The sequence below is a fragment of the Leuresthes tenuis genome, unplaced genomic scaffold, assembly GCF_036924035.1.
Source record: "Leuresthes tenuis unplaced genomic scaffold, fLeuTen1.0.hap1 SCAF_20, whole genome shotgun sequence".
Classification (NCBI taxonomy): domain Eukaryota; kingdom Metazoa; phylum Chordata; class Actinopteri; order Atheriniformes; family Atherinopsidae; genus Leuresthes; species Leuresthes tenuis.
In genome coordinates this window covers 2,562,517-2,590,364 of record NW_027325374.1, presented here as the reverse complement: position 1 = coordinate 2,590,364, position 27,848 = coordinate 2,562,517, and the positions used below count along the sequence as shown (strand labels likewise).

Genomic DNA, 27,848 nt, shown 5'->3' with positions numbered 1-27,848 from the left:
TCAAACTGGGACCCAAAGTTTATGAAAGGGACTCAATTTAATCACCCGAATTTTCATGTGGTGACGTCACTGATGACATCACGGCATGGCGGCGCCTCGGATTCCACAACTTTTATTTTATTTTTTCCCTTTTTTTCCTTTTCTGAGTTCATGAACACAACTATGAACAAAAGTTATGATCTTTTTCATGTTTTTTGGTCATTTCGTCCACAAAAAACAACAGAAAATCAGTAAAAGGGACCTTTGAGTGGCCAAGAACTGGTGATCATGTCTGTTAGATTAATTTGTTCTCAGAAATCATCAGTTAAGAAGACTCATCACGCCGTAAGGTGTGATTTTCAGTCCAGCCTTAAACAAAAGCTGCTGTTTTTGCAGGTCAGTCCCATCTGTGTGTCTCATGCAGCTTGAACGTGAATGTTTGGACTGACCTTCTGACCACAGTGTTGGTGACTGGACTGTGTGTTTACCCTGCAGGTAAATCATTTATTTCTTTGCTCATGAAGGTCTGCAATGGTTGAGTAACGGGGAATGTTTCTGTCAGGTGGGGGCACTGGCCGATCAGACGCTAATCAGAAACACTTTGGTATCTCTGTACAGGAGCAGCAAATGTAAAGCTGTTAATGAGCAACAGGCCCTGGAAGCGCAGCTTTAGTACCAACAAACAGCAGTTTGGGCATGAATGTATCTCGACTTATGATGTGGGAGCAAAGCCTGCAGGGTTTAGATTGGATGAGGTGGGAGGTGGGTGTTATTTCTGAGGGACTGAAGTGCTTTGAATCAGGCTGTGAAGTGCCAGAGCTGCTCTGGCTGCATCAGTCAGTCCTGAGATAAACAGAGCAGAGCGAAAACATTCACTCAAGTCTCTACGATCGTTTACTTCCACTAATGATCAGTTTGCACAACAAAAACTGGGGAAATATATCAGAGACATATAGTTAAACTCTTCATTTAAACCTGGAGAAGTCTGCAGCACAGAGAGCTGAAGGAGGCTTTACTCCAGTGAACAAACAGGCTGCATATCAAAGATGGAAGCAGCCATCCTGACGTTACGGAAGCTGCCTGCAATTATCTAACTTGATGTCATTATCTTGAGGCCACATGTTGATTATCCCGTTATCCTGAGGTAACACTGCTTGTTTTTGCATGGAAACCGGTTTGTTTAGGAGGAAAACAGTTAAAGTTGAGATAATCCTGAGTCGGCAGTAATAATCCTCTCACACGTATGAACCGATTATGAGGATCCTTATTTCTCTATTAACAGCATGTTTACTGCAGTGGTTCCTGAATGCTGTTGGGTTTGCACACAGAACCACTGTTACTTATGCAGAAGACGTGCACGTGCACGTGCACTGAGGCAGACAGTAGGGAGCGTGTTTGAACTGGTTAAATACTCTTTCTGGAAAGTGACTTATGTCCTCTTTGTTGACAGAAGCTAATTAACATGCATGGATATTAAAAGCATCACAAACTCTCCTTTGACTTTACTGCAGTTTATTTTTAGGCCTCCATCGCACACAATGTTTGTGTGTCACTAACTGATTAGGAAAATCACTCAGCCACTTGGATATGCTCTATCAGCAGGATGCAGGCTTCGGCTTCAAGCACCAATTAGCTCACAGCGAGACATCCTTCACGCTGCAGATGCTGCTGTTCCACAAACCCTCAGCGTCCTTCATCCTCCTACAACAGCAAGCTGACAGCCGGCCTCACGGGGCTGAGAGAAGCATCAGATGTCAGTCGGATTCTGTCAAGTCGTGGTTGAATTCTGACAACAATAAACCCAGTTCAGGAAACTTTGCATTTAGCTAAACGTCAGCTGAAATATAAGAATGTAAAAGTGATAAATCAAAGTGTTGAAGTGCATCTTATTCTAAATTTACAGTCTGCCAGCAGACCAGGAGACACTCATCCTGTCATCAGGGATCATAACGTAGCCATCGGCGCCCTCTGAGCAGCGACTTCAGAGCCTCTGACTCGACATAAAAGGTGGAAAAGAAAGAGAATCCAGTCCTTCTTGTCTTATCTGGTGCTCAGCAGAAGTTTTTTGCAGATTTTTTTTGACTGTGCTGTAAGAATTAGAATCGCTGATAAAAACACATGTGACAGACGGGCCTGCTGAGCCTGAAAATAGACCCGGATAGAGCCTGGCCCCGTTTCACCTCCTGGGGACACCTGGAGGTTATCAGGCCACAGCAGTTGGTCATAAATCACAGCAGAGCGTCACACCAGCAGCGAGCAGCCCGGCCTGGTTTAATGAAGACAGGTGAAAAATGAGCACGGAGGAGGTGATTCGGATCTGTGGGAATCCACTCTGAAGCATCCGTGACTGAATAAGCAGGAAAAAGGTTTAACATTTGTTACTTGGGTGGAATAAACTAATAAACCTCATGTATAAAACGTGGATGTATGTGTTTTAATTCATTAGATGCAGTTTTATTCTTCACCCTTTCTTATGTTCACTTTATTTATCCGATCATGATTTTTTACTTTGGTTTCTGTTCTACGCTCCGGTTCAGTCTCTTTTTGAGTTCTGGTGTTTTGTTTGAGCTTTATTCTTTATTCTATTTCCTTTTACTCTTCAGTTCTCCGTGTTAGATTTTTGTTTGTGTGGCCTTCCAAGCATTGGAAAAGATTTCCAAATCCTGACACCCTCTCACATCTAAAGACAATGCCGCTGAATTTTAAGACTCCAGATCTTGCAGGGTCACTATTTATGAGCCCACAGAGATTATTTCCCATCATGCACCTGGTGGAAATCCCTAACAACAATGAAGTTGATCGATAAGCAGCCTTTAGCCACAGATGAAACATCGTAGAGACATTTGTGCTGTTTCCATCATGCAGTTAGCTGCTCCTCCTTTTTAGGTTCCAGCAGAACCATCAACACCACTTTCCATTTTTCAACATGGTCGTGGTATAAAAGTTTCCTGCAAACAGAACCATCCACTCTCTTATCCAAAGGTCTCTCCTGGAAACTTTAAGCTGTGGTCAGACTCCTGGGGAAGCCTTTACCCCGAACACCTTGGAGAGGTGTCTCACCAAACCACAGCCAGTTTACTTCCTGCCTCCTTCACCAGCAGCTGCCACACGTAACCAAGTGGCCTCATAAAGATTGTTCAACAAATAGTCCAATAAATACATTTAAGATCTGAGATGACTCATCGATGGACTTTACTGAGCAAATACCTCGTAAGCCTGTTTCCAGAGACTTTGTTTAGATAAACTTTCTAATCATCAGGAGGCTTTTTGTCTCCAACAGACGAGCTGAAGTTGGTTTGATATTGCAGAGAACTGGTAACTCATTCAGTCTCCTCCGATGACCTTGATGCAGCCGTCTGATGTCGGATCGATTGATCTGTTTGCACCAGTTGATGAGCTGTAACCACAGCAGATTGCTGTCATGTCCATTCATTGATTGCAGCTGGCTACACTTCAACAAACAGGCTGAATGTGAGGTGTATGGAAATGAAATGATTAGGATTAGGAAACGACCATCTCTTCATTCAGCTTTTTTAGGACTCTCTCGTCCTTCCTCTCAAACGTTTTCTGAACTAAATTTGAATAAATGTCGTATATTTCCTATCATTTCTATCGTCCTGTCACACTGACAGACTGCTTTACGAACAACACCACAGGTGAATTTTTATTTTATCTATAAATTAGTTGAATTCTACTTCCTGAATTCTGTTTTTTTCAGTAATCTTTAAATAAAGCTCAATGACCAATGATCCGCCGGCTGCTTCTCTCTCTTCAGCGTGAAATTATCCGACGCAGGACAACAGAAAACCAGGCGCCAACGTGCTCAGAGCGACGAGTGGGTGCAAAACAGATGAGAGTAATCAGTAAGTAAAGAGTAACAGAAAAAGGAAGAACAACCAAGAGGGAAGTTCTTACAAAATAAAACAGGAAGTAAGACCAAAGCAGAAAACCAGAGTAAAGGGAAATTAAAAACAGATTGTATTACAGTCAATTGGATCCTAATTGGATCCTAATTGGATCCTAATTGGACTTTATCTTTGAAGTGCCTTGAAGATGACATTTGTTGTCATTTGGCACTTTGTAAATGAACTGAACTGGATGATAATAATGAAAACTTTTGGATGATTTAAAGCCGTGTTCCACGACTTATTTTCCTTTATTCACATAAATCACATTGCTTCATATTTCATACATTAAAACCAACTTTGAGATATTTTCAATATCTCCTACATTTGGACAACAGCTTTCGGTGCCTCTGCATGTCTACTTGATAGTAAACGATCTCTCCTTCAGCACATGCATGTATCTGCTGGATTAACGACCATTCATTGATTTTCCAAGTTGCATTGTGGACCCGAGACTTTGAGTCCACAATAGAAAATGAATAAAATCTCCGAATAAATTCAGAGAACGCTAAAAAACAATAAATTCCCAATAAATCAGAAGGATACAGAAGAAACGGCTTTATGGTTACTGTTATATTTACAGTATTAACTACAACAGCTGCATTTCATCTTGTTGTAAAGCATATTAATTCTGCTCATAACGTTATTAGTGTGCGACCTGATGACTTTAAACACTTTAAGCTGTAAAAGGACATTAGATATTCTGTTGTGGTATAAAGTATTTCAGTTTTACTGGATCCTCCCGTCTTGTTAAACATAATTAGAGATGAACGGTAATATTTAATGCTGCAGGATTTAAGGTTAATATTGAGTCTTATGTTCTTTCTTTTGGTTATAGGAGACAAAACAGGGGTTTAATTTTCAAATCTTCAGAAATCTAATAAAAGAAAGATCAAAATGCAGTCTGGACTTCAGCTCTCTACTCTCATGATTAATTGATGGAGATGATTTAAGATAAAAAGCACACGGTACCACTTTAAATAGTATTAAACATACACATTCATACAGTTGTTCCCCACAGGGTGGGATCAGTGACTCATAAACAATACACCGTATGTACATTTGTTAAATACCAGATGCTGATTTTATATTGGAACTTATCACTGTAATTAAAAACATTCACAACCCACAAATAAACATGTGCATTAACTAGCATAATCAAACTTAACACCATCATCTTTGTAATCGAATGTGATTGTGTTCTTAATTGAGTTGTTCCATTGCCAAAGCAAGTAAAAAATGACCCAATGATCTGGGGTAGTTATAGACTGAATATTGAGTCCAGACATTTAGACAATTCTGTTTTACAGCCCTTCATCTGTGTGTTTGGGTCCAGCTGAGAGCTCAAAGTTCACAGTCAGCAAATGGTGACAATGCAAAGTTTTTGTTCTGCACCAAAGCTTCATCCCTGGGCTTTCACTTCTAAATTAGGCTCTTTGCTGTCTGATACCCGGTGGCACACGGAGCATCAGTCTATAGAAGGTTTATCTGGTCTCTATCAGTGGGATGACCCAACATTCACCTCGCTGGTTGGGCCCAGGGGGTTCCTCTTAGAGCCAGCTTAGGGAACCACAAATAACAGCAAACATACAATCAGAAAATGAGAAGACATGAACTGACGTTATTTTGACCGGGTGTAGAGAGCTTGTTCACCACTGGGCCGTCCTATTCAAACCATGACCCTGCATCAGAAGAGAGAAATATTTGTGTTAATTACAGGCAACATAAAATAGATGTTAGTCTCTTTATCTAAAATATAAGTAAACATTCTTTTTTATAAATCTCAGATGGCTTAAAATGTGGCCATAAATATTACAGAAATTACAGTTTAAATGCCTCCTTTCTCCCATTTTATTTATTACTTTGCTTTTACTGTAGAGTTTATCATATGTATGTCCAACTTTTATACAAAAAATATTCATATAGCGTTCTTGGAAAGTAGTTATAATAATAATAATATTATAATATAATAATAAAATGTATTATTATTATTATTACAAAGAAAAGGCTAAACATAATGAAGTTTCTATAGAATGCTACAATATGTTAGCTGGTGTATGGCAGTGTTACGACATCTGCTAATGTTGGTCAAAAATGACAAATGTGAGCAGCTAATTATGCCAACAAAAGCCAAAAGTAATATTTCTGTAGTTGAGTAAAAACAGAGGCAAAATAGAAATGTAATATCTTTAAGTTGCTCATTAGACTAGCTGCTGTCGCTGAGAAATGTGATCGTCTAAGCTAATTGTGCTAATGCAATTCAAGAAGGGTCTTTTAAGTAGCTAAAGACAAATAAATGATAAATGACAATTGGAAGTTTATTAACACAGAAATCAAAAGCTACAATTAATTTGTAGTTAATTGCAAAAAAGAAAATGAAAAAAGGACAAAATGTAAGAGTTTATGATTAGTTGCAGTTAGCAGCTAATTGTGCTAACGGCATTCAATAGCTATGTTTTCAGCTCAAAGTACAGCTAAATTTCCACTATAATCTATGTAAATTAGTAGTTACAAGTGATATTTAGCTGCAAAAATTATATATGACAAAACAAAAATTAAATGATTTTTTTGACATGGATGACAAATAAAAAAATTCTCTTAGTCAGTTAGTTGTTGTAAGTGTTGTATGTTAACAGTCAAATTACTTTTAAATCAGTAATCAACTATGCTAAGGAAATTTAAAAATGTGTGTATTTAGCCCAGAAGCATAGTTAAATACAAACTTTGGATTTTGTAATTCACTAACTACAGGAATATTTTAGCTATTTTTGGAAGTTAAATGTTTCCTAATTGTTAGTCACCAGCTACATGTATAGTTTAGCTGCCACTACACCATAAGAATACTTGTTCTAAGATGACAAAAAAAGATACTGCCATTCATGTTTAGATAAGTACCAAAAATATGGCTAAATATATTTTGTAATTTTTGTTAGTTAAGTTAAATTTCCAATCTGAGTAGCTAATCATGCTTACTAGTTAGCATGATTGCTAGCTTGATTGCTAACATTGTTAACATTATCATCACAGAAGCCAAATACCTAGCATGCAATCAACTAGTTAGCATGATTGCTAACTTGATTGCTAACATTGTTAACATTATCATCACAGAAGCCAAATACCTAGCATGCAATCCACTAGTTAGCATGATTGCTAACTAGTTGATTGCATTAATTTAACCGTTACAATGTCTGTCAACAGTCCATTGTTGCAGTGAGGACAAATGAGATGGATACAGATATTTAGAGCCACTTTAAAAGCCTTGAGGCCAGAGAGTCTTATTTTAAAGAAAGTCTAAGTTTCAGAAGGCAAATAATGACCACAGAGAAGACCCATCAATAAAAAGAAAAAATGACCCTTTTCAGTAACATTGTTTCTTGCATATTATCAAGATAAATGATGTAAGAGTACAAAAAGCATGGAGTCCCACACGAGTATTGCACAGAGCAGGTATAAGATACACAGCCTTGAAAGAGTGGACACTACAGAGGAAGAAAAAAGAAAAAAAAACCTCCAGACAAAGAAGTGATTCATAGTAAACCAGAAGAAGAAGTTGCTATGGATACAGCAGGAGCTGAGAGGCCAACATGCTCAGAGGCAGGGAATAGAAAAGCATCTGGAGGCAAGCGAGTGATAACAAGAGCAGTAGAGCGGCGTCAGGGGGTTCGACCTACGCTCTGCGGTGTGTGCGCTGCGTTCCCGGCCTGGTTGTGTGTTGAGGGGGTGCTGCTCCCGCTGTTGGCTGCAGAGCCGGCAGAAGCTCTGGGAATGATCATGTCAAAGGACTGGGCCGGAGCATGCTGTGTGAGTTAGATCAGAGGCATCACAAAAACATTCACAGAGTCGGGGGGTGGGCTCAGCTGGAGCCTCGTACCCCAAATCAAACCCTGGAGGATTTGTTTTGTGTCGACAGGGTCGTGGTCTCCATCTCAACTCATTCACACCTCATCTGTTATTACTCTGTTTATCAACCCTTCCAGTATTTATAGCTCTCAGGTCAGCGCAGTCACTGTTGCTGTAATTTCCCTGTGGTTGTTGTTCCTCTTAACTTCTGTTTGTTGGTTCTATTTCTGTACTTCAAAACAAGTCAGAAGCACATAGTTTTAAGGTTCAGAAACTTTTCTGGTGGAGCTTTAACCCATCGGAGTCTGAGCTCGCCCCGGGATCATTTTTTACATCCCTTTACACCATCTTTGGGTGGGTTTTGAGATTTTTTTGAGTGCTCCGACGTCTCAGACATTAGTTAGCGCTTCCGGTTTGGTAGCTGAGTCTATTCTGCACATTTTGATCCGCAACACATGGGGCATCAGGTTATATGAAGTGCCGTAAAGGATGATTATAAGCAGATATAGCAATCAGGGACATTTATATTACAGACTCCGAGGAGTTAAAGCTTTAATGCCCTGCTCTGTTATTTGATGGAGCACATTTTTTGGGTGTTTATTCTTTATCTTACCAACAAGATTAAGTAAACCAACCGAAACTATGTCCACCACATAGTTTAGATATGAAATTCCACAACTTTTTCCTCATACTCTTACCATGAAGTTACTGTTCGTGTCATTTTAAATGTCATGCTTACTTCTGCTTTTAAATGAACTGCTTCAGGGCAACGACTCTTCATTTGTTTTTCTTCTAAATTTGCGACTGAATAATGCCTAAAAACTGGAAAAGGTTCCTCATTTTCATAATAATTTGCCTACATGAGGAAAAGTCTGCTTGTGTGTGTGTCGTAAAGCTTCAGCTTTTAGAACATATTCAAATACGAGTGTCTGTAAAACCTTTACACTCACATTTCCCAGTTGTTTGGTGATGAGAGCCAGCTCAGTGGGCTGATAGACTGAGCTGCGCACCTGACCGGTGTAACCGCTGTATGGAGACACAGGCTTGGATGCTGCGGTGGACAGAGAAAAAACAGCAAATGTCACTTTTATCACTCTGCAGGATGTATTTACACCTCTTCTGTTTAGCTGTTTGTCAGCTTTTATCTCTGGGATGACCATAATCTTTTACTATCTAATGATAAATAATGATCCAGCAGCTTAAAGCGGTGCCACACCTTCGTCTCTGTGGAGACGATATAAAACAGAGCGGGATGTTTCAGGTGGGAATCAGAGGCAGGTGTGGTGCAGCAGTTAGACATTAACAGGAGTGATTCAGGAGGTTCACTCCCTCTGAATTTCTCACTCAAACACTGAAAACTCTGTGCAGGAGTTGATGATCACATCAGCTAACAAAGACACAGTCTGACTGTATGAGGAGTTGGTGATTAATGATCAAATGTTGCTGCTCCCTGTTAAATTATACTGACATGAATCAAGAATTTAATTTATAGTCCTTGTTGTTGTAACATTAACCCAAAAAAAACATTCAGGTCCTTCTATTTGTGGCTTTTTAGCTCAAATTCAGATACCAAAATCATCCAAAGGCTCAATGCCATCAGATTCTTAAAGGATAATTATTCTTTTATTGGTTTCTTTCATTTCTGCGAGTAGTTTGTTGTGTTTGTATGAGTCAACTTTGCACTCTTCACCTCCACTGCAGAATTTCTGGGAAACAAGAAGAAGCTCAAAACTGTGTGATGTCCAAAATAAACCCACATTTTCACATAAATTGTTCAGAAATGTTAGTTCTTTTATCAAAGGGAGAGAAAAACAGGATTTTATTCAGCTAAAATCTCATCAGATGCTGCATCTGAATCCATCTGCACACGCAGCTTTAGTTGATTATTTTTTGAGAAGTTGACTTTCTGGAAACTTTACAACTAAACTCTTTATTTTTTGATAAAGTTAATAGTTAGGGATGGCTCAGGTGACCCTGAAACATCCCATAGTTCTGCTGCTATAGGCCCAGACTGCTGTGGAAACACACAAAATGTCCAGAGCTGCTGCCTCTGGGGCAGCGCCATTCTGGGATCAATCATTCCACAAATCATCCTATAAATCAAGAATAAAAACTTTGGAAACCATTGACTGACATTTTAAAGATCTTTAGTTCGTGGCTTTGAAGTGGAGAGCTTTTTGACACATTTTATGGATGTTTTTCGGCCTTTTCTGCCATGTTTACGGACCCTCTTGGATCACTGGAACCCATCTCAGACATGAAGCCCATGAAGCCATTTTCCTGCTCAGTCATCAGTCTTCGCTTTATGGAATTTATCTCACGATAAAAGTAAAACCTGTGGGTGGCTGTAAAGTCTGAAATATGAACACAGAGTAAACTTTCAGGATGTTAGCAGCCATATAGCACCATCCTCCTCACCATCAATGATCAGTCAAATCTGAGTGGTCATGCAGCAGCGACAGACCGAAGGTCTCAGGTTTTATACTGCAACGTATCAGATTCTGTGGGCTCATCAAACAGACAGGAAACAACCTTCAGAGGACATTTTCTGAGTGTTATTATAACAAATGCACTGTGCAGGTCCTCTGATAAGCAGAGAATGTGGAAAGAAAGCCTTCATGAATGGTTTCATGGAGGCAGGAGAAGGTGTGGCTGACATGTCATTCGTCACATGTGAGTAAGTTAACAGTATGTGCCTTAACTTTCCTCTGGGTTCAGTTTGCTCACTAACAGAAACCCTTTCAATCCCCTAACGGGGCAAATATTTGCTTTACAGGAAACAGAGATAGCGCTTCCATCCTGATGAAAATGAGATGATTTGCATAGCCTGACGTAATGTTCATGTTCTCTCTGAGAAAAAGAAGGACGGGACATTTCAGACAGGAAAACATGAACTCCAAAGCCTTGTTCGTGGGTTCATTTTTACGTTTTTACCTTTTTATATAACAAAAACAACAATTTTAAGTATCATTTTGTCAAAATTGGTCTTTTTTTCCCTCCTTTTCAATGTTAGAAAATGTTTGACACATTTTAAACTTTAAAAAAAATTAAAGTACAGATAAAGTGTCATTTTTTGATGGATAAGCTTTTGAAAGGTGAATTTTAAGAGCTAACCAAGATGTTTTACCAGGCTAAACCCAGTACCTTTATGTGTAACAAAGTAGTACATTAGTAGAGTGAAAGAAAAGACCAAAAATGAATAAAAACCAGATCAACACCAGCAGTGTCAGGGTTGAACTCTGAGCGGTTGGGCGTCGGATGTCTATTCGCCTCCTCCCAACACGACAACAGGTGCAGAATCATAACAGGCGACATGCAGCTGAAGAGCAGTGTCCTGAGCCTCTGAAAGTGACTGTAAAGCAGTTTCCATCACGTTGGAAACTAAAGCAAGAGGCTCTTTACCAAATATAAGAACGTGACGAGTTGAGAATGACATTAAATTGAAAATTTATCCGATAAAAAGTGACTTTAGCCAACTATTAATCCCAATAAACATGGACAGAAGACGAGACATAGAGGCTCAAAAAGAAAACATTTTAAACATCATTAGCCTGTGGCTTTGCAGTGGAGAACTCGATCGCAAATAAGTGGACTGTGATGTGGAGTTTGGACAAGTTTTATGGATGTTTTTCTGCTTTTCTGCCATGTTTACGGACATTTTTGGGTCATTGGAACCCATCTCAGACCCGAAGGCCTTTTCTTACTGCGGGTCTCTCATCTTATTGTCTTTTTAAATGATCTTTGGGTTTAATTGGTGTGACTCTGGATTCAGATGGCATCTCCACTATTAACCCGAATCCAGTTTCATTAGCTGAAGCGTCAAAATCAAGAGGAGAAAACTCAAGAAAGCGACTGTTACTGGTTAGTAAAGAGACTTTTGAATGATCCTTTACGTGAAGTATTCTGGGAGGTGACGTACCTTGGCTGGGCTCGTCCATGGAAAACGCTTTATTTTCCATGAACATGTTCTGGGAGCTCTGCTCCTTCAGGATCGTCTCGTATCCGACTCGGTTCACGTATACGTTCTCGCTGTCGTCTGGCTGCTCCTCGTTGTCACTGCTCATGCAGCAGAACTGAGGAATGGTGTAGATGATGATGAAGACCCAGGCGTTTGCCACCAAGGCGATGGCCAAGGTGGGATCGTCCCATGTCGGACCCCCAGTCCGCTCATTACCGTACACGTACATGACGATCCATGCCACCCAGATACCCACCGAGAGCAGGTTTGTGACGAGTATAAGAGCGCCTTCCTTCTTCCACTGAGCGTGTTTGCCCGCCATGATGGCCAGACTTGCCACCACCACAATCAGGATCAGGGTCATCACATAAATCAGTGCCATGACAAAGTCCTCGTTGGCAATGTTGCACGGTGTCGCTGTCGCTCTTCCAGTTTCAGCCGTGGCGTTGGGCGGCCCCAGGGGATGGCGCACCACGGTAATGATCAGCCACTCTGTGTTGATGACCACCTCCACCAGCCACAGCCCCAGCGTGCCCAGACACAAGATCCAACACTGGGGCTCTTTGTGCCCCCTCACCAAGACGTTCAGCCGCACACACTCCATCAAGTGGCAGGCGAAGCAGCCTGCAAACAGCACCCCGAAGAGGAACCTGCGCGAGGCGCAGGTGGCAAAGTCCTTCCCCACGATGAAGGCGAATGAGAGGCAGAGGAGGCCGGCGGTGAATACCAGGAAGCACACCTGAAGAGCCAGTGACCTCTTCTTGCTGGAGGCATTCATGAAGGGCAGGCTGGCCAGCAGCGAGACGAACAGCACAAAGGAGAAGACGACGCCAGCCGCTGCTACAGCCTCCACGACGACCCCCCAGACGGCGCTGAGGTCACACAGGTTGTAGTAAAGGGAGTCCATGTTAGGGCCGCAGCCCTGAGGGGTGCCGTTGGTGGCCATGGAGGCGAGAAGGAGTTTTTCTTGGACTCTGACGGCGTCTGTTCAGATGGAGAAACAGGGAGTGACTGAGAAAGATCTGATGAAGGGAGATATTAAGACTCAGAATACGTCACCAAAGATAACTCAGATTACTGTGGTCCACACCCAGCTGTGCAAATATTACACCGACATGAGCCAATACACACACAGACATAAATATAATGCCATTACATTTACCTGGAAGGTATGTCAGAACCAAAATGACCAGAGGAACGTTAAACTGAAATGTTTCCATGTCTGATGTTAATAATTCACAGGATTTATCACAAAATTCACAGGTCACTGAGCTGAAAGTGCAATGAACCCAATGCTTTCTATGAAACAACATAAAGATATGAAGACTGTGGCCCCGGTGCTGTGTTTCAGATCCATTTACACCAAACTGAACCCGGTTTCAGAGCCGAATCGATACGGATTCTGCGGCTCAAAGATACCAGCCTTTCCTGTTGTGCATGTGCTCATGCATGCACGGTTTGAGCACCTAATGGAGTGTAACAAACTAAAAACTGGCTTCGCTGTCATCTGACTTACAACATTTCAGGACTGTGACAATGGAGACCTGAAGGACCAGTCACTTCACTGCATTACTGACGTTTCTAATCCCTCAAGGCGCAGAAACAAGGCTGATTTTCATGCTACTATTAGGAAAAGTAGGATTTTCCACATATTTAACGTACCTCACCAGTCAGCCACCTAAAACCACTGAGAGAGATAAGACCAAGGACGCAGAGGTTGTGTTTTTCATGCTTAAAGTTGTGTTGAGATAATCTGAAACTGCAGCAGCAACCAATCAAATCAGTAGATTGACAATAAAACCAAAATAATCCTATAAACTAACGTTTGTGAGGATTATTTTGGTGTTTTCACACCAAACGGTTCTTTTCAGTGTGGAGGAAACTGGATCAATTAAACAGTTAAAGTCTGAATACTGTTTAGTTCTGATTAGTTTGTCTAATCAAACTAATCTGAGCGGGTTCAGTGATGTTAGAGGGAAAGTAGCCTTTCTTTGTTTCTATTTTCTGACTGAAACGGAAGCCAAGATATTCTGAAAGTTCCCGACTGGCCACTAAACTCTGAACTTTCAGACAAAATTTAGTTTGATCTGGACTAAAATTACAGACCAAACAGATCAATTCTGACCCAAGGATTGATTTTAAGGTGTCATTGTTCACTTATCAGGCACTTAATGATCTATCTCCTTGTTATTTTTCTTGTTTCTGGTCAATTTAAAGCTCAGAATTAGTCTCTAAACCAGTAACTTTAAAGTTTAGAGACATTTATGCCACATAGGTGATGATATAAGGAAGAAGTTGTTTGGTGTGTTTGCGTGAAACCAAATCCAACAAAAGCATGTTCACAGTTCAGTGCACTGCGTGGACTTTCAGTGGTGAAATCACCCTTAAAGCAAATATTGAACCACTAAACTCAGCTTTCATTATTAAAGGCTGCAGCTTGGGTTCATGTAAACAAAGATTATTGAACACCACAGTTAACTTAACCACAGTTAAGTTCCAGGTAGATATTTTCCCCAAAAATCAGCCTTGATAGAGAAGTACTATTCTTAATATTAGCTGGAGCCTTCGGGGTTTTATTTCCACCTTTTTTTGTCTTTATGTCTGATGTTTATTCTCATAAAATCTGCAAACTTTAAGTTGTACAACAGATGCAGTTGTTGCTATTTAAAAATAATTAAAACTGCAGTAAAGGACACTGAGATGATCTTTAAGCAGCCTGAAAAGGGCTTTACGTTCCAGGTGTTGTGAGTCAAAGCGTACATGTTATTTTCCTCTGCTTCTTTAAAATCGCTGTCAGTGATCAGCAGTAATTACGTGTTTTTATGAGTCTCTTATCTCGATAGAAGCCTATATTTGACACTGATTTATTGGCCCAGTCTCCACTGTCGTCATCCACCCAACTCTCAAGCACTTAGCCCACGTCACCGCTGGGGTGTTGCTGGGACAGCCGAGGTCTCAGAATGGTGCAAAAAGGACTGTGACAACACATGTTGCCTGGCAACAATAACTCACCTGTAAAAGAATACAGATCAATTTCCCATTTGGTTTCTTTCTGCAGCATTTAGCCTTTGTTTGGAGCAGGAAAACAAAGAGTTCTGGTAGTATGTTTGATGCCATTTCTGTCAGGAAATAAAGAAGCTGAATATGAAGAGCTAACACCTTAAAATAATGGCTTAATGGGTCAAAACAATAAGTAAGAAGTCCAATTAGGAGTTAAAAGGCTTACATTTGTACTTCACTACAGGTCAGTTTTGTACTACTTTTATTACACTGAATTGTACAGACTATAATCTGGGAAAACTAAGGTTTAATTCAATTTAATTTAATGGCAATATCTCTTCTAAGGCCAGTGTTATCTTGCTTTTATTATACAAGGACAGCGAGGTGCTGACAGACTATTAGAAACAGGAACTTTTAATATAGCTTGAAACCATTTCACTGGGACTGGATATCAGCAGTGAGAAGCGAACAGCTACTCTCAGAGAATATGGATTTCTGTATCTAACTGAGTTTACGGATGACCAATCAGAGCGGACTGAGCTTTTTGGTGGGAGGGCGACAGTCATCTGAAAGAAGAAGTACAACTTCTTCTAGTTCATCTGGTCCATAACAGGTTTTAAAATGTGTTCAAGAAAATTGAGACAAAACGCGGAGTAAGTGTGTGAAAAACTAAGTACACCCATCAGCAATGATCTCAGAGAAGCAGCTGCTGCTGCCCATCAGTCTGGGAAGGGTTATAAGGCCATTTCCAGACTATCTGGAGTCCATCATTCTACAGAGAGAAAGATTATTCACAAGTGGAAAACATTCAGGACAGCTGTCAATCTTCCCAGGAGTGGACGTCCCAGCAAGGTCACCCCAAGGTGAAGAAGCCCAGAGCTACATCTCAGACTCTCCAGGCCTCAGTTAGCATGTTAAAGGTTAAAGTTCACCCCAAGGTGAAGAAGCCCAGAGCTACATCTCAGACTCTACAGGCCTCAGTTAGCATGTTAAAGGTTAAAGGTCACCCCAAGGTGAAGAAGCCCAGAGCTACATCTCAGACTCTACAGGCCTCAGTTAGCATGTTAAAGGTCAAAGGTCATGACAGCACAGTTAGAAAAAGACTGAACAAGGATGGCTTGTTTGGAAGGGCTGCAGGAGAAAGCCTCTTCTCTCTAAAAAGAACATGGCAGCACAGCTTAGGTTTGCAAAGCTGCATCTGAACAAAGCTCAAGACTTCTGGAACAATGTCCTTTGGACAGACCAGAGCAAAGTGGAGATGTTTGGTCCTAATGCACAGCAGCACGTTTGGAGGAAACCAAACACAGCAGATCAGCACAAACACCTCATACCAGCTGTCAAGCACGGTGGTGGAGGGCTGATGATCTGGGCTGGTTCTGCAGCCACAGGACCTGGGCACCTTGCAGTCATTGAGTCCACCATGAACTCCTCTGGATACCAAAGTATTCTAGAGTCAAATGTGAGGCCATCTGTCCCACAGCTAAAGCTGGGCTGAAACTGGCTCATCAACAGGACAAAGATCCCAAACACAGCAGCAGATCTACAGCAGAATGTGTGAAAAAGAAAAGAATCAAGGTGTTGCAATGGTCCAGTCAGAGTCCAGACCTCAGCCTGACTGAAATGCTGTGGTGGGACCTTAAGAGAGCTGTGCAGAAACCAAAGCTGCAAACCTCAAAGAGCTGAAGAACCGCTGGAGAGAAGAGTGGCCGAGATTCCTCCAGAACCATGAGAGAGACTGATAACGTCCCACAGGAAACCATCACTGCAGCTCACTGCTGCTGAAGCTGCTGGATCAGGGGTTCACTTAGTTTTACACTCACTGCTGCTGAAGCTGCTGGATCAGGGGTTCACTTAGTTTTACACTCACTGCTGCTGAAGGTGCTGCTGCAAGCTGCTGGATCAGGGGTTCACTTAGTTTTACACTCACTGCTGCTGAAGGTGCTGCTGCAAGCTGCTGGATCAGGGGTTCACTTAGTTTTTCACACTCTGCTTCTGGGTTTTATCTCAGTTTTTGTTCAATAAATGAAGACACAGTTCAGCTGAGGCTGGATCTACAGCTCTGATACTCCTTTTTCATGATGTAAAAAGTCATTTTTTAAATATAAGAATCATAAATATTCTTTTTAATCCTCTAAATCATATGTTATATATTAGAGTAAATAAACATTGAGCTCTTCAGTTAAGCAGAATGAGATTATGTTTTACAGCATAATGACTGAAACTGAAGTCTAAACTGTCACATCATCAGAAAAAACTATTCAAAGTCAATATTTTGCCTTTTCATTGGTCATTTTTGCCTTATTGATGAAGTTGATTTATCATTAGCAGACACAGCTGGTCTCCACATGTCAAACAGAGTCTAAATCTCCTGAAAAACACCCCAAAACTTCCACTACATCTCCTGAAAAACACCCCAAAGCTTGCACTAAATCTCCTGAAAAACACCCCAAAACTTCCACTAAATCTCCTGAAAAACACCCCAAAACTTGCACTAAATCTCCTGAAAAACACCCCAAAACTTGCACTAAATCTCCTGAAAAACACCCCAAAGCTTCCACTAAATCTCCTGAAAAACACCCCAAAGCTTGCACTAAATCTCCTGAAAAACACCCCAAAACTTCCACTAAATCTCCTGAAAAACACCCCAAAACTTGCACTAAATCTCCTGAAAAACACCCCAAAGCTTGCACTAAATCTCCTGAAAAACACCCCAAAACTTCCACTAAATCTCCTGAAAAACACCCCAAAACTTGCACTAAATCTCCTGAAAAACACCCCAAAGCTTGCACTAAATCTCCTGAAAAACACCCCAAAGCTTCCACTAAATCTCCTGAAAAACACCCCAAAGCTTCCAGTAAATCTCCTGAAAAACACCCCAAAGCTTGCACTAAATCTCCTGAAAAACACCCCAAAACTTGCACTAAATCTCCTGAAAAACACCCCAAAGCGTGCAGCGGAGCCGTGGATGTCACAGCAAAGCTTCGGGAAGTGAGGAGGAGGATGGTGACCTACCTGGATGTTTTCAGCTGCCTACACCTCGCTGTTCGCTGCTCGCTGATCTTCACCTGCGACAGAAAACAGTTGGACAGAAACCATCCGCAGTGGGCAACAAAATCCCGCAAAGAGCCGCAGCGGACTGATACAGACACGCGCGCCGATCAAAGTTTCTGAATCCCTTCACGAGCCTTTCCTCTCGAGCCCTCTGCACCCCTCCCGCTTTCTGTCACACAGTCCTGCTTTCTTTCCTCTGAGGACTTTAATATCCGGGAAACCAACGTGTCCCAACTGCACAATTAACGCGAGTTTACCTCCCGAAGCTCTAAAGTTTCCCAAAGAACCCTTTTTGTGTTTGAAGCGTGTCTGATGAGTTTTTAATACATTTATCATCCTCCAAAAGCTCCAGTTATTTCCTGCTCTGTTTTGAAACAATGGGATTTTGGAGCAGTTTTTTATTTTAACATTTAAAATTATATTTGTTCCATTTTGAGGTCAAAATCAGTAAGATTTCTTCAGTCATTTTGGTTTAAAAACTCCTTCTCAGAGCATGTTGTGCACAAAATAACAGGAGGTTCAAACTAACCACGTCACTATTAACTGAATACAGATTAAAAAGAGGGATACTTTCCTTTATAGACATTTAAATAATACATACATACACTGAAAGGGTGCTTATCAGGTCTATTTTTCATTGTGTTCACACATTTCTACACTTTAAACCAACAATTTAAGCTTCTTCTCCTCACATATAAATCTCTTAATGACCGAGCTCCATCACATCTTAAAGATCTCACAGTTGGATATTTCCCCAACAGAGCACTTTGCTCTCAGGCTGCAGGTTTCCTTGTGGTTCCCAGAGTTTCTAAAAGCAGAATGGGAGGCAGAGCCTTCAGTTATCAGGCCCCTAAAAGCAGAATGGGAGGCAGAGCCTTCAGTTATCAGGCCCCTAAAAGCAGAATGGGAGGCAGAGCCTTCAGTTATCAGGCCCCTAAAAGCAGAATGGGAGGCAGAGCCTTCAGTTATCAGGCCCCTAAAAGCAGAATGGGAGGCAGAGCCTTCAGTTATCAGGCCCCTAAAAGCAGAATGGGAGGCAGAGCCTTCAGTTATCAGGCCCCTAAAAGCAGAATGGGAGGCAGAGCCTTCAGTTATCAGGCCCCTAAAAGCAGAATGGGAGGCAGAGCCTTCAGTTATCAGGCCCCTAAAAGCACAATGGGAGGCAGAGCCTTCAGTTATGAGGCCCCTAAAAGCAGAATGGGAGGCAGAGCCTTCAGTTATCAGGCCCCTAAAAGCAGAATGGGAGGCAGAGCCTTCAGTTATCAGGCCCCTCTCTGTGGAACCAGCTGCCAGTTTGGCTTCAGGAAGCAGACACCCTCTCTACCTTTAAGATCAGGCTGAAACTTTCCTTTCTGATAAAGCTTATAGTTAGGGATGGCTCAGGTGAGCCTGAAACATCCCATAGTTCTGCTGCTATAGGCCCAGACTGCTGGGGGAGCTCCCATGATGCACCTCTCCTCCCTCTGACATCATTGCTGTCATTAACTTGTGTTTCTCTCTCTCAGCAGGTGTCTCTGGCCTGGTGTTACGCTGCTTGTTGTCCCCTCTTTCCTGTCCTCTCAGCCCCAGCTGGTCCAGGCAGACGGACCCTTCCTGGTTCTGGTTCTGATGGAGGTTTCTTCCTGTTAAAAGGGAGTTTTTTCCTCTCCACAGTCGCCTCAGGCTCAGGACGGGGATTGGACTGAAGAGTAGTTTCGGTGCAATCTGTTGGTTTCTTTAGCTCGGCTACTTATATTTGAACTGGTTCTGTATGAATTGGACCAATTTAGAAGTTAATTAATTAGATTTGATTGGATTATGACTGTAACGGTCTTAAACTAGACTGCATCTTTGAAGCCTTAAGATGGGATTTGTTGTTATTTGGCACTTTATAAATGAAATTTAATTAAACTTAAATTGAATTTCTTTTGGTCTTCTAACCCTCACAGAACCTCCAGCTCACCCTGTTACAGCTCCGCTCCTCATTTATGAGACTATGTCGTCGTTTTGTAGCTTATGAGGCTCGGACACACTACAAAAACCCCACCGTGGCAGTTCATCCCAATTTACTCCACAACTGTCTTTTACACATGACAATAAATCTCTTTCCTACTGGAAACTTTCCAAACTGGATGTTAAATGAAGCACTTGAGGTCAACACAGACGTGTTAGCTGAACAAAGGAGTGGTGTACAGTGACATCTGGTGGTGGAAGTGAGGAATTGGCTTCAGTTGGACTGTATCTTTGTATCTGTATCTTTATCAATAAAAATTAGGGCCACGTGGACAAAAGAGTTCTCCAGGGGTTTATGTGCATTTAATTGGTTCCGGGACGGGAAGTTAAAGTTGGAGCTGGGTGAGAGGGCAGATGGGGCAAAGTTTAGTTGAATGGTGCATAATAGAAATTAAATTAAGTATGGACATCTTGTCTCTTCTGTTCCCATCTCCATGGTATGACTGCATGTTGAAGCTAACACAGGTCAAGCTAAAGTAAGTTAAATTAATAACAACTAATCTAGGAAGAAATTAAAATAACTGATAATCACAAGAATAGAGTTTAAGACATTTTTGATGATTTGGCCCCAAAAGGAAGAAATTAGCTCTAACAGATTATTAAATCGGGAAAAGTACCTCAGCGTGTTTGACAGCTCCAACACTGACTCTGTCAGATGCAAATATAAGTTTTTATGTCTAAATTAGAAACACGAATCACTAATTTGATGATATTTGTCAAAACCTGAAAAGTTGTGGAGAGATCTTTTTCCTGAAAGTGGCCCAAACACCCAAAGCTCAGTTTCTTTAATTAATATAATCTTTCCCATGTGTTTCCCTTCCCTTCAAACTGTACAAAAATAAATGATGACTCGTGTATCCTGACTGGTACTTGAATGCAACACAATACTCTGCACTAATTACACGAATTATAAATAATTCAAAGTTAAGAGTCTCTAAATCATGATTTTTGGGTTAACTTCTCTGGCACATTTGACCCAGTCTTCTCTAAATATACAATATTATCATAAGAAGTCAAGGCAAAACGTTAATTGTATATATTTTGTGTTAAATGTAGTTAAACGTCAACTGCAGGTTCAAATCTGAGTCTTACAGGGTTTCACCAACAGATGGCGCTATAGTAACATATTAAACAGGTGGGTTTGAGATTTATTCTGAATTATCATGGAGCATTTTTATCTGCTGTCCTTTCTCTGAGCTTACAGTTCACTTCAGCTGGATTCAATTCAATATAATCTTTTTTAATCCACAAAGGGGAATTATATTGCTGCAGTACTGATTATTATTAAAAAAATATGTTGCAGTGACAGATAAATGACTAAATTAAATATAAATCAGCTGATAAACATGTAGAAGTGCAGCAGAGAGGAAGGTGTGGCACAGAAAACTGTTCTTTACTGTCCCTAAACAGGGATGGGCCGATGATACGGAGGCTTTGAGGCTTGTGTCAGTCTTCCTGAAGCGCTTTGGTTTCAATCGTTGTTTCTGAGCTTCTGTCGTTCACGCGCTGCCACGTCACTGGAGCGTTTCGTTGGGCCACTTTTTAACGTTCACGAGCACACCTATTAACACTTCCGTCAGATCATACTTCACTAATATGGCATAAAACAAACATAATATATACCTTTGGATGAATGAAATGCAGCCTAAAATCTATACTGATACAACATTTAACGCATAAAAGTTGTGCTGATGTAGCTCCGCAGGTTGCTTTCAGGTATTATGGTTTTCCTCTCACTTTGGGCTCTAAATCTTTGTCTAACATTTACTTTTATTGTTGTACAAGAACAGACAGAAGCCACATTGCTAAAAGTTGTGGCAGCTTTAAATCTGTTTGTGAACATGCAGCTTTAAATTAGTTTTACTGCCCACATTTGGCACTGAAACAATGTTTTGAGCTCGTGCTTCGGGCAAATTACAAAACCGCTGCTGTAATTGCAGTCTGCCACCAGGTGTCACTGTTTCCCTCAAAAGTGAAGCCCCAAAGCTTCAAATAATTTTTGGTTCAAGAAGCAAGAAAGAATCAATGCTTCACAAGGATTCAGTTTGTCACAGAGAGCAGCAGAAGTCCAGGTAACGACGGTTACAGCAAAGATCTGAGCAGGACTGAGGCACACCGAGGGGAATATATACTGAGGGAAACTAATGAGGAAGTGACTGCAGCTGGGGCTGATTGAGTTGGAGACAGGTGTGGAAACTGAGGACAAAGTTAAGTAATGACCAGATCTAAACACAGGCCTGAATACAGAGATAAAGTGAGCGAACTAAGAACATCGAACCAAAGGACGCAGTGTTTAAAGAAAGAAAGACAAAAGAAACACAGATCATCAAAACGTAGAACAAACAGAAAACATAGTATTTGTGCTCATGAACATCTGTAATATGTCATCCTCCAAGGGGCACCTGGTTCCTTTTGTGTTCAGTGGAGGGTTGAGACTCAGTCTGGGAGGAAAAGGATATATTTTGATGTGATGCTTTATTACAGTGTCTGTTTCAAACCAGCCACAGTGGTTTTCTAGCTAAGCTAAGCTAACCGGAGTATTTACATACCTGGACAATAAAGCTGCTTCTGACTCTGAAAGGAAACAGTTTTGACAGAGATAACGACCTGCTTACTGTCATTTAATAGCATTAATTTCACAATTTCAGCTTTCAGGAGGGAATCAGGTGATTATTTTCTTGTGAAAATGCTCAGTATTCCTGCCTTTAAGCATAAGTTTCACTGCTACTACAGATCCAGAAGCAGATTCAAAATGTATTCAATCAAGCAGCTGTGAAGCTGATGTGATAAAAAGCTTTCCTGGAGACAGGTTGTACATGCCAGCAGGACTGTGGAGATGTGAGTATGGTTTCAGTCAATGATTAAAGGACCAGTCCATGCTCAGACTCACACTTGTTGCTCAAGAGCTGATTTTTGCTGCTTCATTTGCCTCAGCGAGGCTGATCTCGACAGAATGGTTTGAACTTACATTTTCTCCTCCATCTGGCCCTCACTGATAGGAAGCCATGCTTTTAGCTTTCCATTCTCTGTAATTAGGTCCTCCGCCTGGCCTTGGAACCTGTTATCGTGGGTTGAATTTCTCTCATCGATTCCATCCGTCGGGCTCCTCGTGGTCATCAGCTGTCCGTTTCCAGATATCCATCAGAAACATCGGACCTCCACAGAGTCTCATTCATGGGCTCGTCTACATCGCATCATCTGTGGAGGTCTTTAAGGCTGCGTTTTATTGATCGATGCAAACCCCCAGAGAGACTTTAGCGATGAAGCATTGTTCTTTTCTGGAGCTCCCAACCCCACAGGTGTGTTTTAAATGGCTTTGGTCCATTATGAATCTAATATATACTTATTTTGTAAGCACAAACGTCACGATTCAAGGTGTTTAAACTGCTTTAAAGATACCAGCAGCGATCGATCCTTACCTTGTAATTAAGGATCCATACAACATTAAATGGCTGTTTAAGGTTAAAAGAACTAAATGTTTGACCAGTAAAACAGATCCATCTTACCTGATGGATTTCTTCCCATTACAAGACAAGAAATCACTGAGTTTGATCAATGGTTATCTGTGTTTTGGCTTTCTTGTCCTTTGGGTTTGATTATTTCTCTGCCCTTAGTTGGCATTTTGTTTCAGGTTGTAGTTTGTTTGTGTTCTGAAGTTATTGGTTTTTAATCAGGATTTCCTCCGTTTGGATCAGTCAAGTCTTTAGTTGTTTTCTTCTTGTTCCACTCTTTGTTATTATTGCTCTGGGTGGGTTTGTCTTGCCTCAGTTCTGTTTTGCCTCTTGTTCCACTTCCTCATCTGTAGTTGTCCTGACTGTGGTTTTCAGTTTAACTCTCACCTGTATTCAGTCTGTGAACACAGACAGATACATTTACATGCCGGTCTGTGGTCTTTTGAAATGTGTCACTGCAGCCGCCATCTTGCTCAGGTAAAATGGACTGGACCTGTACTCAAAGTGCTTTTAACACAGTCACTCACACACTAGTTTGGCCGTCTTAGTCAATCCAGCTACGTGCTTCCTGCTACATTCACACATCGGTAAGCAATGTGGGGTTAAGTGTCTCGCTCAAGGACGCTTCAACCTTCTTGGTGGGCGATTGCTCCTCCTCCTGAGCTTCAGCCGCCCCACAAGGTGTTCTGTCTGGTTTTCTCCTCATCCCTTCGAATTACAACCGTAATAGTTAGAATTAGCCATTAAAAGATCAGATCAATGCTTGAATCCAACAACTAACTCGTCAAAATGTGCATAAATTAATTTAGAGGTCGAATAAATTCAAAACAATCACAACAGTAGTTTCAAACAATCAGACACACTATTTCCAGGACAGGAACAAGGTTACCAATAAACTATAATAATATGGGACTGATTTTAATGTAATTGTAATTGTAAATGTAATTTATTTCTACAGCTCTTTACAACAATCCATTTCGGTACCAAAGTGCTTTACAGCAGATAATAAATAAAGAAAAGAATAAGTACAAAACAATAAAATAACAGTAAACGCAATGAAATACAGCAAAAGTGAATAAGATAATATAAAAGTGTCACCATACTACTGGGTATTAAAAGCCATCTGAAATAAATATGTTTTTAGCCTAGATTTAATGTCTGTTATTTTTTTGCCTGAAACATTCAAGTCAGCCTCAAGCTTTCCCAAGTTTAATGTCAAAGGGCCCCTTTTAGAGGCACCAACAGCATATTTTATGAATCATAATGAGGGAAAAGGACCCAAACGCAGGACTATAGTGAGAGGAGGACGTGAAGACTGGTGGTGAAGCTTTATTTCTGGAAAACAAGTGGTTTCTGAGGCAGGATTAGCAAACTCCAAACAGAAAATTCACAAAACGGGCGACTGGACGACTGAGAAAATGACGATTAACTGGCATTTATCACGGCCTCAGGACACAAATGCAGGGTCGGTTCAGATTTATTTTAAAACACAGCGAGGCAGGTTGAGGACCTCCTCACAGAGCAAATTAACAGGGCTGTGAAAAACCTAAGTGCTCTCCTCAGTAACTACGACTGAGGATGAGTGCAGCTCTGAAAGTTAACATGAACAAAAAAACCTCGAGGAGGAAAACAGAAAAGCTTTGAATGATGACAAAACAAGGCCAAGCTCTCCTACTGAGGCGGAAAGTCGGCTAACTTCACCTGGAGTTTGCTACTGCTAGTTTTGTGCAACATGGCAGGATATTTATCAAATATCTAAATATCTTCCATCTTTCACCAAACTGTTCTCGGTGAGCAGATGAACGTATTTCATGCCAGAAATACGGTTTAAAAACACCGGATTTCCCCTTTAAAGCATTTCCAGACTGTCGCTCTGCTCTAATAAAATCCTGATTTTATAACCACAGCCTCATCTGAGTTCAGCTGGACTTTCATGCACTCCCACAGAGGAAGTTAGAGGCAGCAGGAAGCTGTGCAGGTTTCTTTAAAAGCCCACAGGATGGCGGTCTAATGAAATGGCCCAAGTCAAGGTATAACTGTAGCGTAACTTGGAAATATAGTGACTCTCCTTTGCTCTACTTTCCTGTGAGACCGGGCGAGAAGGATAAACACTTGGAGGTGTACACATACTATATGTACATGCTCCCCATTTATTCCTCTTGTTCAGGTCTAATATTTCCAGTGCAGGCCCACCACCTGTTCCCGTCCCCCCAGGCTGTGTTTACAGTAACAGAACCGGACACAGCGTCGGTTCTCCATCTCAGCCGACCCATGTGGCCCTCGGTCGGGCCGCACTGAGTTCTGAGAGTTGGTACGCAGATGCAGATATGAACATTTTCTTTGAAGCTGTCTCCTGCTGCCTGACAATAACAGAGGAGGGGTAAGAGAGCGTGTAGCGGCAGCGACCCGATGCTAGTGAGAACAGCAGGAAGTTAAGGAAAGCATTTAAAGAAATACTGCACTGACATGTCAGAAAGGCTTGGAGCTGCTGCTGCTGGTGTGTGACAGCAGGTGGATGGGGTGGAGGTGAGGACCCTATACAGCAGGTAAACCCCTGCAGCAGCACGTCTGCCTCCCACCTGCCTTTTGTGCCTGTTCAAACACCTGCTGATGTCCCATGATTCAGCTCCCATTCAGGCCTTCCTGTTGCTCAGCAGGTGTCACAAGGCTTCAAACAAGACCGAGTACTTCAGAGGGCAACGGATAGATTCACTCACTCAGAAGAAACATCCGAGAGTTAATGAACAGTCAGAGGAAGGTTACTCAAACATAGCCTGAAAAATTCACCTCAAAGGAGACACAACATCTTTCTGAGGCAGATTTCTGCTGAAAACTACATTTCCAGACGGTGTTACTGCACTTTCTGCACATTCAAAATCTAAACCAGTCACCGTAGCCCTATGAGAAGGAGCTGATGCAAAACCCTAATCAGTTTTATCCATCAGTGCTTTCAAGAAGCCTTTCAGCGGCGTTGACAAAAAGCTGCAGACAACACGGCTTGGTTGTTCAGTTACAGAAACTACAGCATGTGAATAATGACATTATTATAAGCTCACAACTCAAGTTTGGCAAATAAACGAGCCGCCACTTCCTCTTCTGCACAAAACTGAACACAATATGCTGATCTCATAGTAAAAAAACAAACTTTTTATCCTGATGGACATAAATTGTGAGACCCGGCGTGACTTTCAGAGTATGTTTGTGTATTTTACAAATGGGACAGGATTAGATCATCCATCTAATGCCTCCCTTACATAACTCTGTCTGATGCTTCACTCAGACCCCTGACATCAAAGACAGTCACTGAGTTCTGAGACAGAGGAAAGATTTAGCAATGACTCGAGCTCTTGCAGGGTCACCATTTTCAACTGGATTGTTCTGAGGTTATTTTCCATCGTGCATCTGTTGGAAATGATTAACAACGATGAAGTCGACTGATAAGCAGCTTTTACCCACAGCTGCATCTTTAAGACAACATTCGTTCTGTTGCCATAATGCAGTTAGTTGCTCCTCCTTTTGCACGGTCCAGCTGAACCGTGTGTTTTCTGCTTCATCACCATGGTTACTCTCAGCCACAGCTTCCACTGCCTCCTGTTTGGAAGTGACAACAGTGCACGTGAAAACGCAGAATGACTCAGTTTGCATAAAACAAGGCAAAGGACTCACGGTAACATTAAACTTTGATGTGAGAAATACCGCCTTAAAACAGTCTGGATTGAGTTTTATGACCACCTTAAACCAAACGATGAGCCAAACAACTCTTATGAGATTCTTCCTGATTTCATTCTGCTAGCTACGACTTTGAAAAATGACGTCATTTTGGGACTATTTCAGAAAACGTTGTGACATGTTGGTTATTTTCACATCGATGGCTTGAAAAAACAGCAGAAATCGGTGTCTATGGACACAAAACAGATTGTAAAAGGTAAATGAACTGTACTTATGTCGCGCTTTTCACAAACACGTTCAGTCTGAATGTCAAATGTGACCCAAATCCTATTCGTTTGCTCATATGTGACTCAGATCAGATTTTTTCATGACTCTGTGAACAGCACAAGTCACATGGAATCTGATTTGTTCAATTCCAGTTTGGCCCACTTCAGTATGAGGTCATAAATCGGATTTTTTTGCAATGCAACCTCAGTCTTGATGGACACTCGTCATAATTCTGCACAAACGGAAGTCTTTTTAAACATGATGGATGATCAGGCGTCAGCCAGCAGGAGACCAGTGAGTAGCTGGACTTAAAAAGCATTTGGGGGAAGGTTTAGTTTGGTAAATGTTGGCCACTTTAACGAGTGATGACCAACAAAAAGTTGGACCTGAGCAGTAAATTGGACCTTTAGACCCTCGGGTTACGGTTAGTGTTTTAGGAAATGTTGTGTAACGTTAGGAAGTCATTTTTTAAATCTGATAGCATGAAATACTAAAGAAATGATTATTTATTTATTTTGTCTTTTGCAGACACCCTCTCTACCTTTAAGATCAGGCTGAAACTTTCCTTTCTGATAAAGCTTATAGTTATGGCTCAGGTGAGCCTGAAACATCCCATAGTTCTGCTGCTATAGGCCCAGCCTGCTGGGGGAGCTCCCATGATGCACCTCTCCTCCCTCCATGTACAGATGACATCATTGTTGTCATTAACTTGTTTCTCTCTCTCAGCAGGTATCT

The 27,848-nt window shown here is 41.4% G+C and overlaps 1 protein-coding gene across 2 annotated transcripts; it reads right to left on the bottom strand.

Moving 5' to 3' along the window:
* Positions 1-4,116: 4,116 nt before the first annotated feature.
* On the bottom strand, positions 4,117-18,001 carry gprc5c (G protein-coupled receptor, class C, group 5, member C). 2 transcript variants are annotated; one of them, XM_072373563.1, is made up of 5 exons: positions 17,695-18,001; positions 11,644-12,704; positions 8,675-8,775; positions 7,556-7,681; positions 4,117-5,566 (listed from the first exon to the last, which is right to left on the bottom strand). In XM_072373563.1, the coding sequence occupies exons 2-5, from the start codon at positions 12,626-12,628 to the stop codon at positions 5,534-5,536; spliced, it is 1,245 nt and encodes a 414-aa protein (XP_072229664.1). In that variant the 5' UTR covers positions 12,629-12,704; positions 17,695-18,001; the 3' UTR covers positions 4,117-5,533. The 2 variants fall into 2 exon arrangements, with proteins under 2 accessions (XP_072229664.1, XP_072229663.1); XM_072373562.1 differs by having other exon boundaries at positions 11,644-12,666; positions 17,695-18,000.
* Between the last annotated feature and the right edge of the window lie 9,847 nt (positions 18,002-27,848).

What these genes read in the sequence shown, in the direction of transcription:
- gprc5c (XM_072373563.1), bottom strand. Translation starts at nt 12,628, where the DNA reads ATGGCCACCAACGGCACCCCTCAGGGCTGCGGCCCTAACATGGACTCC. An exon ending in CATGGACGAGCCCAGCCAAG is followed by an intron (nt 8,776 to 11,643) that starts GTACGTCACCTC and finishes TGTCCACCGCAG; the next exon opens with CATCCAAGCCTGTGTCTCCA. An exon ending in CAGCGCACACACCGCAGAGC is followed by an intron (nt 5,567 to 7,555) that starts GTAGGTCGAACC and finishes CTTCTGATGCAG; the next exon opens with GGTCATGGTTTGAATAGGAC.